The sequence below is a fragment of the Typopeltis vanoorti genome, chromosome 25, assembly GCF_054136105.1.
Source record: "Typopeltis vanoorti isolate ZY-2024b chromosome 25, IOZ_Tvanoo_1.0, whole genome shotgun sequence".
NCBI lineage: Eukaryota > Metazoa > Arthropoda > Arachnida > Uropygi > Thelyphonidae > Typopeltis > Typopeltis vanoorti.
The window spans coordinates 1,750,124-1,763,916 of record NC_143573.1 but is presented as its reverse complement, the minus strand read 5'-3'; the positions used below and the strand labels follow the sequence as shown (position 1 = coordinate 1,763,916).

The following is a 13,793-nucleotide window of genomic DNA, read 5'->3' as shown; positions in this document are numbered from 1 at the left end:
ACCAAGAGAAGGTGAGGATTGCAGGTCAGAAGTTCCAGCTGGTTCACTGGATTCCTTAAAATGCCATGTGGAGGTTTCTTGAGTGCAACAGAAGGATAGATGGCTTACTAAAGGGCTGTTGATGCACAATATATAGCCTCTTGTAGTGAAGTCATTCCCACCTTCCAGAGTTATAGCCTATTTCCAAAAATGGGCCTCTGGTGAACCTGGTGAGCATTGCCAGCAAAAAAGTATATCTAGCTTAGTTGGAGGAAATGCAAACTAGATCTCTAGGTGGTAGATATCTTTCATCACCCGGCGAAATACCACCACCTTGCTTATTAGAGACCTGAAGTGGTTGCAGCTATGTTTGGTCACTAGAGTAAGGATTCCAGTTTCTGTCTCTGCCTACCCCCCAACTCTTCCCACATGTAGTGAGAGTGACGTCCTCAATGACATACCAATCCAGCCACAAAAACATCTAAAATCCAATCAAACAACCCACCAACATTAATTCTTTCAAAAAAAATTTCCACATCCGCTTCACCAACATCCGTGGTCTAAACAGCAATATAAACAATGTGCACCACCACCAACGGTCAACTAAATCTAAACCAGAAGTACTATTTCTATCAGAACCTCAAATGGCAACCTCAACAGCTATTGTTCACCTTAACTCCCCAACTTGACTTGTGCATTCATCAGAACTGACATACCATGCCAAAGACGGCACATCCTTGAATCCTCACTGTTCGATCTGCTTTGGCTCAAAATTTCCCTACCAAATCAAGCTACCCTTTTCATATGTTCTCTCTATCGCTCTTCAAACTCTTTCAGCCACTCCGACCTCTTGAACTATCACTCTCTAAAGCTCAACTTTCTGCAATCAAAATATCCCAATAGTGAGGTCATCATTTTTGGGGGACTTCAGTGTCCACAGTGGCTCCCATTCTCCAATTTCACCAGCCAAGCAGCCAGGGATGCTGAGGTGTTTGCCATCAGCAATGACCTATCTCAGATCATCAATCTTCCTACCTGAATTGAAAATCCCTCTCCAATTTGCTTAAATGGCAGTGAATGGATGGAATTGGCTGTGTGATGTTGCTGAAATATAGGAAGTATTTATTAAAGTTTCTTTTAATTAACATTCCAGTATACGTTGTGAATTCCTTAAATAATTTAATAGTCATGTGTTGCCAACGTATAAGCCTTTCTACAAGAATGTATACTACTGATTTTCTTGCAACCTGTCTTTCTTTCTTATTCATTGCCCATGTCTCAATTCCATATGTCAACACTGGAATAATGCATAAAATAAAGAGCTTATTTCTTTACCTTGTTTTTACTTAAAACTAATTGACCAAGGTAAATAGTCCTCCACAATTTCAATAGGATTATGTATTAATTTTAGTTCAATTTGATCTAAATTTGTCATCAGTTTGGTTTTAGTTATATTCATCTTTAAACCTTTGTTCATACTTTCTCTGTCATGTCATTTAGCATTTCCTAAGATGTTTATTTTTTTTGCTAAAAGAACGATGTCATCTGCAAAGCGTAAGTAATTGAGATTTTTTATATTAGTGCTAATTCCATAGTTTTCCCATGACACGTTCTTAAAGACAAAGTATTTTACCTTGGGTTTATTATGCATTAAAGATACCAAGAATTTATATATTTGGTTTTAATCTTTTACCCAAGGATGCAAAACAATATTTTGCATGTGAAATACATTCATGTCTGAGCTACTTGTATATAGAGGCTAATGACTTTCACATCACTTGCCTTGGTACGTATCCCATAATGCAAAGCACCCCCCCCACCCCTTTTGGATGTGTAAAATGCTATGCATAACAGGAAGGGTCACTACCCAGACCAGTTTTGACCTTTATTGAGATACCAGACCTGGGAGATATACCAAGGATGAAGTAACACAGAAGTCATATATATCTCATATACAACTAGCTAAAAGGTGTTCGACCTTATTAATAAAAAATCTCTGGATGAGAAAAAGATGTTGAAAGTATATGAGATATATATGACTTCTGCATTACTTCAACCTTGGTATCTCTCCTGGGTCTGGCTCCCACTGTTGAGACTTCAGTAAAGGGCAAAACCGGTCTGGATAGTGGCCCTTCCCATTATTGATGCAAAGTGATGCAAAATGATTAGCTTCTATATAAAAGTAGCTCAGAAGTGATTATATTTCATGTGCAAAACATCGTTTTGCTTCCTTGGGTAAAAATTAAAACCAAGTATATAATTTCTGGGTATCTTTGATGTTCTTAAAGACTTCTTCTAATGTAGCAGAAAACAATTTGTGATATACGATCTCCTTACCTTACTCTTCTCCCTGTTGTTCTAGATTTATACCTTGCAGTTGAGTTTTGATATACAGTTTTTAATAATCTGATATACTTTGCTGGAATAGCTTGTTTTAAGCTGTTTATTATTCTGACTGATATAGAAAATCTACAAATACTAAGTACGTAGGAAGATTATATTAATTTGCTTTTTCTGTTACTTGATTAACAGTGTGAATATGATCCAATGTAGAGAATCTTGCTTTGAATCCTGCTTGTTCGTGTGACTGTGCAAAATCCAAAAACTTGTAATCCTATTTAATATAATGGATATAAATATTTTGTACAATTGTGATAGTAAACTGCTTGGCCTATAAGTTATTGATATAAGCTCCGCTGTCCTTTTAATATAATAAGATATCAAGGATTTCTGCCGCTGCACTGGAATTTTGTCTGTAGTTAAAATATCGCTGAAAATATCCAATATGACCTTATGAAACTCAATCTTCTGATTTTGTGTTCTGCTAATATCCCATCTTCTCCATGACTTTTGTTATTCTTTTCTGACTTGAGGGCTCTCCATAATTCTTTCATCATGATGGGTGATTCTGTAACAGCCTCATCATTAAACAAAGTAGAGGATTTTTGTCTTTCCTTGCCCACACATATAGATCCCTATAAAACTGACTGCTTATTTTCATTATTTCTTCTCTAGTGTTTTGTACTATTCCTTGCTCATTTTTCAATTTTGGAATACATTTTTGTTTTCCATGTAACTCTTGTTTGATCATTTTCAGAGTTTTTTTTGTTTTCCATTATGTTTTGAATTGTTCTGAATTAAGGCAAAACACACTCACACAAACACCCTAATCTTATTTTTACTTACCTTCCACCCATAATTTTTCTACGTTTGTTTGCATTGCTGCCGATTTTAGTCCAACACAAAATGTGGATAATATGAGAAGTCCTACAAATAACACCTTTCCAGCATTCCTTTGTATGAAACATCCAAGAAGAAACAAATGAATTTGAAACCACGTCCGTAACCATAGTGCTGCCTTATTTCCTGAAGCTTTTCCCTGCAAAACAAAAAATTTAATAAATAAAATACTTCTATTTTCTAATCTGAATAACATATAGCTAAAACAGATTGAAAAAGATAAATATTCTTTAAAAATGAATCTACACAATTATTACATTCGTTATCTCTAGATTATCATGGTGTCTCTGAAGCATCACTTGCTAATTGAAAACTCACATACTTTGGACCAGGGGTTGAAATAAATATCTGAAGAACAAATCCTTTGTCATCCTCAGACAATTCTTCTGGAGTGGAACTTTTTTTTTTGTAAATAATTTCTATTCTACTGAAACAATTGATGTTTAGGTTGTAGAATATCTATCTTTGAGATTTAATCCAGAGGAGTGAATATTTTTATTTTTTTTTGCTCTGGTAAATTGTTCCGGTTCAGAGAAAAAAAAAAGAAAAAAAAATTCACTCTCAGAAAATAATGTTCTGTCTGAAGAAACACACATGCAGCGCATACATATATATATATTTTCCGGTCTGTTTGGCTAAGTAGTTAGCATATCCGCTCTCCAGCGGAAAGGCTATGGATTCGAATCCTGACATGGGCATGAATGTTTGTGATTGTCTGTGAAAATACTAGTGATGATGGTTGGAGGTAGATGGTGTTGGTGTAGTTGCAGTTTGTTGTAGTTGGTAGATTGAGTGGTGGAGACAGAGAGCTGTAGAGTAGGTGCCCTCCCTCGATGAGTCATTGGACTCCCTGGAGGTGTCACGTAATAATATTATTATTATTAGGGGCATATATTCAGGTTGTGCTAGGTGTGTGGGTGCACACCCATGGAATAGCAATATCACTGATATTACATTTTTGCACATATTCCTGTTAAAGATTGTTGTTTCCTGACTTTGCATGATTCCTAAAATTAAACACAATATATTAATGCTTCATGAAGAGGGCGCTTTGACATGTATTAAGGGCACACACATATATAGTGCCTGTACACGACTGCACATGTTTATCAGACGGAACATTATTTTCAAGAGTAAAATATATATATACTGTGTGTGTTATGCATGCGTGCTTTTCAGATGGAGCATTATTTTCTGAGAGTGAAATTGTTTGTTCTGACCCAAAAATATATCTTTAGAGGAAAAAATAAATTGTTCCAATCTGGATAGATAAAAAATTCATAAAAACAACAAAAAAAAGTTTATTTTGAATTGTTCCAAGAAGAATATTTTGGTTTGAAACCATTTCAACCCCTACTTTGGACAAACTGGAAGTATCGATTGCTAATATCCATCTAGAACACAGAAACTTATGTCCATCACCTGCACTACAGCAATTGCGAGGTGGATTCTGTTCCCTGAATCCTGTAAGGAGAACCTCTCTCTTATAACCTCCTCTCATAACAGCCTCTGTAGTGCAAATGGAAGACCAGCAGAACATTGTGCCCTTCGATTGGAAAAGACCTAGGTTCGATTCTCATTGTGACAAGAGAATCCTTATATGGACTTTTTCAATTGAAGGTGAGTTAACCGATCTCTTATGGAGTTAGCAGGGTTTTTTCTCTTGGAAACTCAGGTTTTTCATCCCATGCACAGACAAATTGGCCTTCAGAACATGCAATTTACAGGCAAAAAATACTGTTGTTGGTGATGATGTGTGGTAGATGGTGTTGATGATAGTAATGTCATAATAGGAGAATTAAGTGGTGGTGGAGAGGATGAGATGTATTTTTAGTGAAGTAGAGTACGGTGCCCTCCTGCGATGAGTCCTTGGACTCCCTGGAGGTATCAAGTAATAATAATACAGAAGTAGACAGAAATCAGAGATACTATTTCTGGCAACAACCACAGCACTACAACCTTCTCTAAACTTAAACAAATTCAGCTGCATCATATTAACAAAAATTTGAGAAACCATTATTTTGAGACATTCAGCAAGATTCCATTATCCATAATAATATAGAGGGAATCAGGAGTGTAGGAGACTATCTTTCACAATCAGTCTTCTCTTCCATCATCTATGTGGATGATGATGATGAGGCTGAATGAACTCTTTCCACTTCTGTCTGTCCCTGGAGAGTCCAAACAATTATGTCCAGTTTGGTATCACTTGTTGTGATTTGGTTTTCAGATCCTCTTTTATTTTGTCTATCCATCTAATTCTTGGCTGCCTTTTGGATCTTTTACCTTCCATCATTATATACACAGCTTTATATGGTGATCTTTCTGTTCCCATTCTGATCACATGGCCAAACCATCGCAGTCTTCTTTCTTAGATTTTGTCTATTATTGTTATTTCTTGTTTTAGTCATTTCCTTATGTCTTCGTTTCTTAATCAGTCTATGTTTGCCTTACTACTGGTGGGCCCAGTAACACACTCAGGATTTAATCTGGAGGGCACTGAATATAAATCTTGGGGGGGGGGGGGGGGAGTTGAGTAACTGATTTGAGAATACACACTACGCATTGCATATGAGCTGTGACTGAACATCTGCAGTGATCGCCAATACATGATCCCCGTGATCTCCTCTGGCCTGGCTCGGGCAAACAAAGTAGCACCCGAGCACTACTTGATTCGCTTTGCGTTCACAGCAGCCAGGATTCCCGAGTGCTATAGATACCCCCATAGCACTCTAGATACCATATAGCACTCGTGAAACCTGGCCACTGTGAATGCAAAGCGAATGAAGTAGTGCTTGAGCACTACTTCCTGTATTGGTGATCACTGCAGATGCTCAATCATAGCTCATTTGCAATGCATCCCACCTTATGTGATCGCTAATTCATAAGTAGCATAGAAATAGAAGACGCAATATAATTTTTTTTTAAAAAATAATAATTTTAATTAGGAAAATATTTTTGGAAATTTTTCTAGTGTTTTTTCCCTTTTTTTGGGGGGGGAGCTCTTGTCCCCCCACCTGGGTGGGTGGGCCTGCATGCACATACTTAGTATACTGTATTTCTTTGTGGCCATCTAGATGCCTTAGTGACCAAGGCAAAATATTGGCTTAGTAATCTAATTAGTTAAATAAATATAGTTTATTTAATGGAGAAAACACATCTAAAGATTAATATGAGTGATAATCAATATCTAAGCATCCATACCAGACAATTATTATATCTGTACTGTCTGATAACTGTAAGGGAAAATATGAAAGTGTTAGCATTTTTCCACAAGAACAAGATCTAAAATGACAAGGTATCATCAGAAAACAAGTTTCCTTAAGCTTGCAACTAAGAAAACAATTTTTTTTTTAACTTTCAGTATCAATTGTTCATGATGGAATAGATATTATAAGAATGTATGAGATGGTGTACAAGCAAATTGTTATTGGCAATTCTCTTGCATCCTTCACAAAACCATGATTTCTCAATAAATGACTCACTTTCTATAAATAAAGTGACCATTAAGTCAAATAAAGGAAATGGCACACCATGACATTAATGGATTTTGCAAAGAAATTTGATAAGATATCTCAGAGAAATAACATGTAAATTAGATGAAATGGTGATGAATACGAATCTTGTGACATGGCTCATCAGATGGCCGACAAACATCAGCGTACTATATGACAGGGCAGATCCATGAGAAGGCAGGTGACCAGGAGTGTGCCACAGTACTCCATACTTTGATTTTATTTAATTTGTACATTAATAATATAAAAATAAAAAATGATTTAAGAAGTATCCAGTTGTCTGCAGATGATGAAAAACAGAAGAGAGCAATAATTAATAATGGTTATGCAGAGATCCTGAAGGATGACTTAGGCTGATACTATCGACAAAAGACAAATTGGTACTAGTTTAATGTGGCAAAGTGTAAGAGTATTCACTCTGAGGTGAGAAGATTATGAGCTGCGTATTATACTAATAGAAGTTGACTGAACTGTGCTGCAAAAAAAAAAAAAAAAAAAAACTATTCATGCTAGGGATTTGGGAAGTAATGGCAGACAGGGATTCGAAGTTTGAAATTAGAATATATATTGCAGAAGTAGGCAAATGGGTCAAAGAATCATTTTGGCTGTTGAAAGACATGCTGACAAGTAGAGATTAAGGAAGTTATTATCCCTCTTTATAAGGCTTTATATACCAGATCTGGTCACATTAGTGACTACAGTGTACAGATTTGATTTAGTCATGTGAATTTCCTAGGGATATGCTAGGGAGAAGTCAAAGAAGAGTGACCAAAATGATGATACTTGTGGAATGCTCCTTATGAGGACAGACTGAATGTTTGTGAGTTAGCTAGAAGTGCAGATATGACAGGAACATAAGTGACTAAAGGAAATTTATAGAGGGGGGGGGGATGAAATTTTCCAGTACACAAAAGAACAGTAGAGACAAGGGTATCAACCCTGGAAGGTTATGTAAGTAAGTGGTGTGGTCAACACAGGTGTGGATACATTTTTTTTTGCTTAGAGGGTAGCAAAAGAATGGTTCTGTCAACGAATAAGTTTAGGAAAAGGTATAATGAGTAGTATGTTAACAAATCACGACAAGTCCTCTGACTCCATGGAGGCTGTATATAATATTATTATTCAGTTACAATGGTTATGGTCAAATCATGCAAAATGCATATTATTATGCTTACATCAACTTCCATAGAATCAGACTCATCATGGAAGGTCCATTTAAATAACATTTTGTTCACATTAAATCCTTCAACTCCTCTCCATTCCACTACGTAATACTTCCAGCATTTGCATTCTGGTAATGGATTTCACTCACCCACAATTCTCCATAAAAAATCTACTCCTCATACCCTTCTTCAATACACAACTTTCAGGAATGGTTTCTTTCCCTCTCACTTTCCACTTTTTTTATAATTCCCTTTGTATTAACTGATAAAATCCTCTCACTAACTTAAACATCTCTATCACATCACTTCTTTTCTGTATCTACCAAATTTATATTCCTTTAACCTCTCTCTCCACCAATGTTTCAAATTTGATGTGGAATCAAATTTCCCCTACACACCAAAAAGAAAGGAGTGGAATCAAATGAACTCTCATGGCACGTAATTATATTTTTCTGAAGCCACCAGAGCAAGTGAGTAAGGAGTTTCTTTGATCATAACAGGTTGCGGGTTCAAATCCTACAGCAGCATGTTTTTGTTAAACTACTCCCAACTTTGGAAGTTTATTAAGACTGTCCAAAACAAAATATATCAAGTATTCATTAACAATACCTTAAACATTTTAAGTTGTGCTAATAAGTGTCAAAAAATTCATATCAGTTGCTTACAATAATACCTGCACATAATTTATCAAAATAATACCAGGATTCAAAATGATTGTTAAGAGCAAACAGTAGGGAAATTTTATAATATGAAACTATTTATAAATTTTCATGGTTGTTGAGGATATGTTATTTACTTGTCACCAGTTTTCAATAACTCACTAAAGTGAGTCAGCATATTTCTAATCCCAGTGTACTATTAAAAGATTATATATAATTAGAAAAGGCCTTGAAAATTTTGCAAGAGATCTGGTCATTAGCACAAAAATGGGACACTATGTAAATATGAAAAATGTTTTACATCAGGTGAGCTAATGCCAATCTTTCAGCTAATGCCATCCACTGAAAGTGTTAATATCGTCTGTACAAATAGCAGCTCTCTTCCTTCCCTTGATATTTCTCCTCTACTAATACCCTTTACTTTCTTTTCCACAGTCCTTCACATTGTTGATGTGAAGGACTGGGGAAGAAGAACAAGAACACATGGGTCCCATCTGTTTGCAAAATACTGCTTTTTGTGTATGTATAAAAAGCAAGTAGATGAAAAAACACACGCACTTTTCTCCAAAAAACAGCTCTACATTATTTGCTTATACTCTCTTTAGAAACAAATGAAGATTGTTAGTTATTTTGAATTTACAGCCAAAGAAACTAAGGCTATGAGGCCAGCGCATTGTGTATGAACTGTATGTTCGTCTGGCAAGTTTGCCTGTTTGGCAGGATGAAAGACCTGACTTTCTAGGAAAAAAAACTTGCATTATTGCAGTTCGTTTATCTTTGTTTCCATGTAACTTGCATACAGATATTCACGTCTATAACTACTTTGTTCTGCCTTTCTACAAAAAGAAAGGAGAGAGATTTTGCAAGCAGTTTTATATGATGTAAACTCTTCTTCATTTAATAAGAATTCCTTTCCCTCCATTTTCATGGAAATAGACTATAATATAATAATAACAGTTTTTGACCAAGTTCATGAAATTTAATTTTAATATCATTTCCATTACAAGTGAAATGTATTAATAATACATAATTTTTAAAGAGAAAAATATTTTATTTGTTTATTTTATCTCACAGGAATTTGTTCACATGCAGTCAATAAGAAATGTACAGTATATTTAAATTTTATCTCTTAAAATACAGGAAGCTGTGCATGTGCACATTAAACAATTTTATAATGCTAGATATTGAATCAGAGATTAGGAAATGATGAGGTGATATAATCCACTGACTTCAAAGATAGAAAAGAGAGTGGAATTAACATATCTTATATATTTCTTTGTTGTTTTTTAATTATTGGAATATTGACTTGGTTTGCTACAATTTCAATATTTTGTGCAATGTGGATGTGCTTGCTCAGCTTACATACTAATCATATTGGCAGTTTCCACAGTTGTGTTTGTGCATTTTAGTGTTATACAGCTATTTAGATATTTTAAGTAATAGTGTAAGTTACTGAACAGTGTGGGTATGAGATACATTCTGACAAGTACACTGCATGAGTGGAAGCATCCTGTTGGGCAGAATAGTAGTGGTGGCTCATGTAACATTGTGTGTGTGTGTGTGTTGTTATAGAAAATGTTACTGAAATAATTTCTTAATAGCACACGGTGTCTCAGATTTTTATTATTATTATTATTACTATTAACACCAGATCTCTGTGAAGTCGAAGACTCATCATGGGAGGTACATGATGGAAGAACACAAAAAACCCATCAAACCTGTATCCTTGTTCTTCTTGCATTCCTACTGTATCTTCATTTCACACACTACTACTATTTCCATTGCTGAGCACTTCAGTCTCTTCCATCCCACTCGCCTGATCTTTCATTTCAAATGTTACTACTGATCTCATGCTAGCATCGCACACTCTACTTCCATCTAGCAACAGTTTCTCCATTCATTTACTCCAAAGTTATTCAAATGTAATCCAGAGCTTCTGTATAATTCCATTCTTCCATCAAATGCATGCCACACATCCACAGGTTGCTCTCCCTTCTACTCACACAGCTCTGCCAGCATACCGTTCATGATTCTCGCTCTCCTCAACTCATCATTGTCATATCTCGGCAATACACTGACAACTTTTCCCACCACTTATCTTTCACTCTCCTCAATAATCTCCTGATATCCTCCTTATGTCCAACTAAATCATTTGTACCCACAACCACTACTAACTTTCTTGTTGTTTTCTCCTGATATCCAAAACTGTATATATTTATTTTTCTATGCTGTGAATTTTGTAATATAGCTATAACAGGTGCAGTTATACCCTGCAACTGATATCTTGTGCAATCAGATCAACAAATATTTTTGGCTTCCTACCTTGAGCAACATCTTGCCACCACACCTTCGGAGAGCTGATGCTCTCCTTTGAGATTATAAGAACAGGATTAGTGAGAATCAGTCGATTAAAATCAAGACGACCAGTACCGTCGACAGGGTGTAGCATAGAGGCAGCCTGCCTCATGGTGCAGCTTAATAAGGGCGCTCCTTCAGTCATATTGCGGTAGGTGCCATCACTATGCTAACAATTCCTGTTATTGTAGCAAGTGCAGAAAGAAGTTTTTCCAAGGTTAAAAACTCATTAAAAATTATTTTTGAACAGCAATGACCCAAGAAAGATTGGTTGGTCTAGAAACTATATCGATAGATGTGGATATAGCTTATAATTTAAATTTAGAAGAGCTTATAAACAGTTTTATTGTGCAATATCCCTGTAGAGCAAACATTTAATTAATATTATTATGTAATCATTTTGCATTAATGTTTCTCTTGTAATAAAAACAAACTAGCAGTTGGAAATTTTCTTATATTTTTGTCTTACAATCAATCAGGGGCGATATTTAATTGTTTGCCTCAGGGCACGATCTAATCTAGCGAAGGCCCTGAAGATGACTGCCAATATATGAAACAGAAAACTTAGTTACAAATAATTTCATCTCCAGAGAGGAATGGACAAGATGGTGGGATACAAATACTGATGATCCTCAACTACAAATATGGTTTCGAGGTATTAGTAACCAATCTTCTGATCTTGAAATTCCCTGTAAGACATGGATAACTCCGAATAAGATTCATACCAACTATAGAATATATGCAGACTTGTTATTTAAGTGGGATCTTTCTCCTCAATGTAATTGTTGTGCTCCTAAACAAACAATCTGTCACATCACTGCTGAATACAGTTATGTGCTCATCATCAAGGTGACTGGTCTGATTTTCTCCAACCGTCAGCACTAGAATGGATCAGAAACTTAAGACATGCCATTGAAGTTTTTAATATTACATTCATATGTTTTTTATTCTGCATTGTTCTGCATGTAACAAACACTAAATAAATAACATGTTTAGTTACTGGCTAATGTACGTTGGCCTTCGAAGTATCACTGAAACATTTTTTCTATGTAAATTTTGATAGATGACTGCAGTATTGCATAGATTTACTGTCACATCAATATTGATTCACAAATTCTGCACTATATGATTTCTTTAAATGTCAGTTGGTCTACTTTTTTCTTGGAGAAATGTTGCAACAATGATACAGAGATCAGTATTAAGGTTAAAGCCCATGGAAAGGTTCAATATTCAACGTTTTAGAAATGTGAGTTTGCAGCAATGTCAAATGTTAATGTAGTTCTGTAGTATTAATAGATAACCAACTCTAGATAACCAACTCTATTCCAAATTTTGTTCTATTAAAAATAAATCATATTTTTTTGTTTACATGAACATATAAATTCAAATAAAATAGACATTTACAATGAGATATTATTTATTTATTTATTATTAATATTTTGATAAGGGGTACCTGGTAATAATGAAAATTTAAGGGGTTTGTGGATATCTGAAGTTTGAGAAACACTAGACTCTGCACACTGTAACTTCTCAACCTTTCATCTTACTCAGCATTTCAGAGATCAGAAACTACCTTAGTAAGTCATCTTTGGACCCTTTCCAACATCTCTTCATCCTTTTGAAAACCAGGTGACCAAATCTGTGCACAGAAGTCCATGTGTGGCCTAATAAAAGCCTTATGCAATGGAACAAGAATCTCCTTACTTCTACAAGTCAGTGTCCTCTGCATCATTCTCAGAATTCTTTTGTGTTGTCCTCGCAATTTTGGCAATGTTCCCTAAATTTCAGATCCATATTCACTATCACCCCAAGATCTTTTATTTCCTCCACCTCCAACAATATATCGATGCTGTTGGCACACTCTCCCTCAATGAGTCTTTGGACTCCCTGGAGGTGTCAAATAATAATAATAATAATATCCCCATCGAGCATAAATTCTACATCCTATCTTTGTTTCCCAAATTTTAAAACATTACATTTTGCAACATTGAACTCGCATCCCCATTTCCATGCCCATTCACTCAATTTATTCAAGCCTTCTTGTAAGGCCACAACATCTTCTCTACTCTTCTTAGTTGGTTCCAACTTTGAATCATTCACAAACAACTGAATGTCCCTGTGCAAATCTTCACCAATATAATTAACATACAAGTTAAACAGCAATGGCCCATTAACAGACCCCTGAGGCACACCACTAATGACTTTCCTCTTCCTGGATATTGTTCCCCCATGCACAACCAGTCGATACCTATCAGACAGCCAATCTGCAATCCTAATAAACACTAGTCTAATATCCAACCCCATACACTTTAGTCTAACTATCAACTTATCATGCAGTAATCTATCAAAAGCGAAGTCTAAGTATACTACTGTATATCCATCTCCCACGTCCAATGCTACTGTCCAATGATTACTAAAACATGATCTCCCTTTAGCAAATCCATGCTCTCCATCAAAGATAATACCATTGTAGTCAACCAAATTCTGGATCCTAGTTCTCCAGCTTCTCCAACAACTTAACCACAACAACTGACACACAGATAGGGTTATAATTTGATGCTTGAGTTCTATCACCTCCCTTATGAAGCGGCACAATCTAGCCCTCCTTCCACTCCTTTGCAACTCGACCCAATGCAAGACTCATATTAAAAATATGTCAAGACAGATGTCAACTCCCTGGCACATTCCTTCAGAATTCGTGGTGATATATTATCTAGTCCCACAGCCTTATTAGCATCAAGTTTGCTCAATTCCCATTACACTTCTTGCTCACTTACAGTCAGTCTCTCCTCCCCATGATCAACTGCTCTTAATCTTTCCATGATATCACATTCACAAGAATGAAAGACCTTTATGAACTGCTCATTAAGTATCTCCACTAT

At 35.7% G+C, this 13,793-nt stretch overlaps 1 protein-coding gene across 3 annotated transcripts in view; it reads right to left on the bottom strand.

The window, feature by feature from the left end:
• ptc (protein patched) overlaps positions 1–13,793 on the bottom strand; it is a 313,027-nt gene that overhangs the window by 285,344 nt on the left and 13,890 nt on the right. For all 3 annotated transcript variants that reach the window (XM_090414812.1, XM_090414810.1, XM_090414811.1), the window contains exon 2: positions 3,166–3,358. In XM_090414812.1, the coding sequence (XP_090270938.1) occupies positions 3,166–3,199 (34 nt within the window). In that variant the 5' untranslated portion in view covers positions 3,200–3,358. The remainder of the gene's footprint in view (positions 1–3,165; positions 3,359–13,793) is intronic.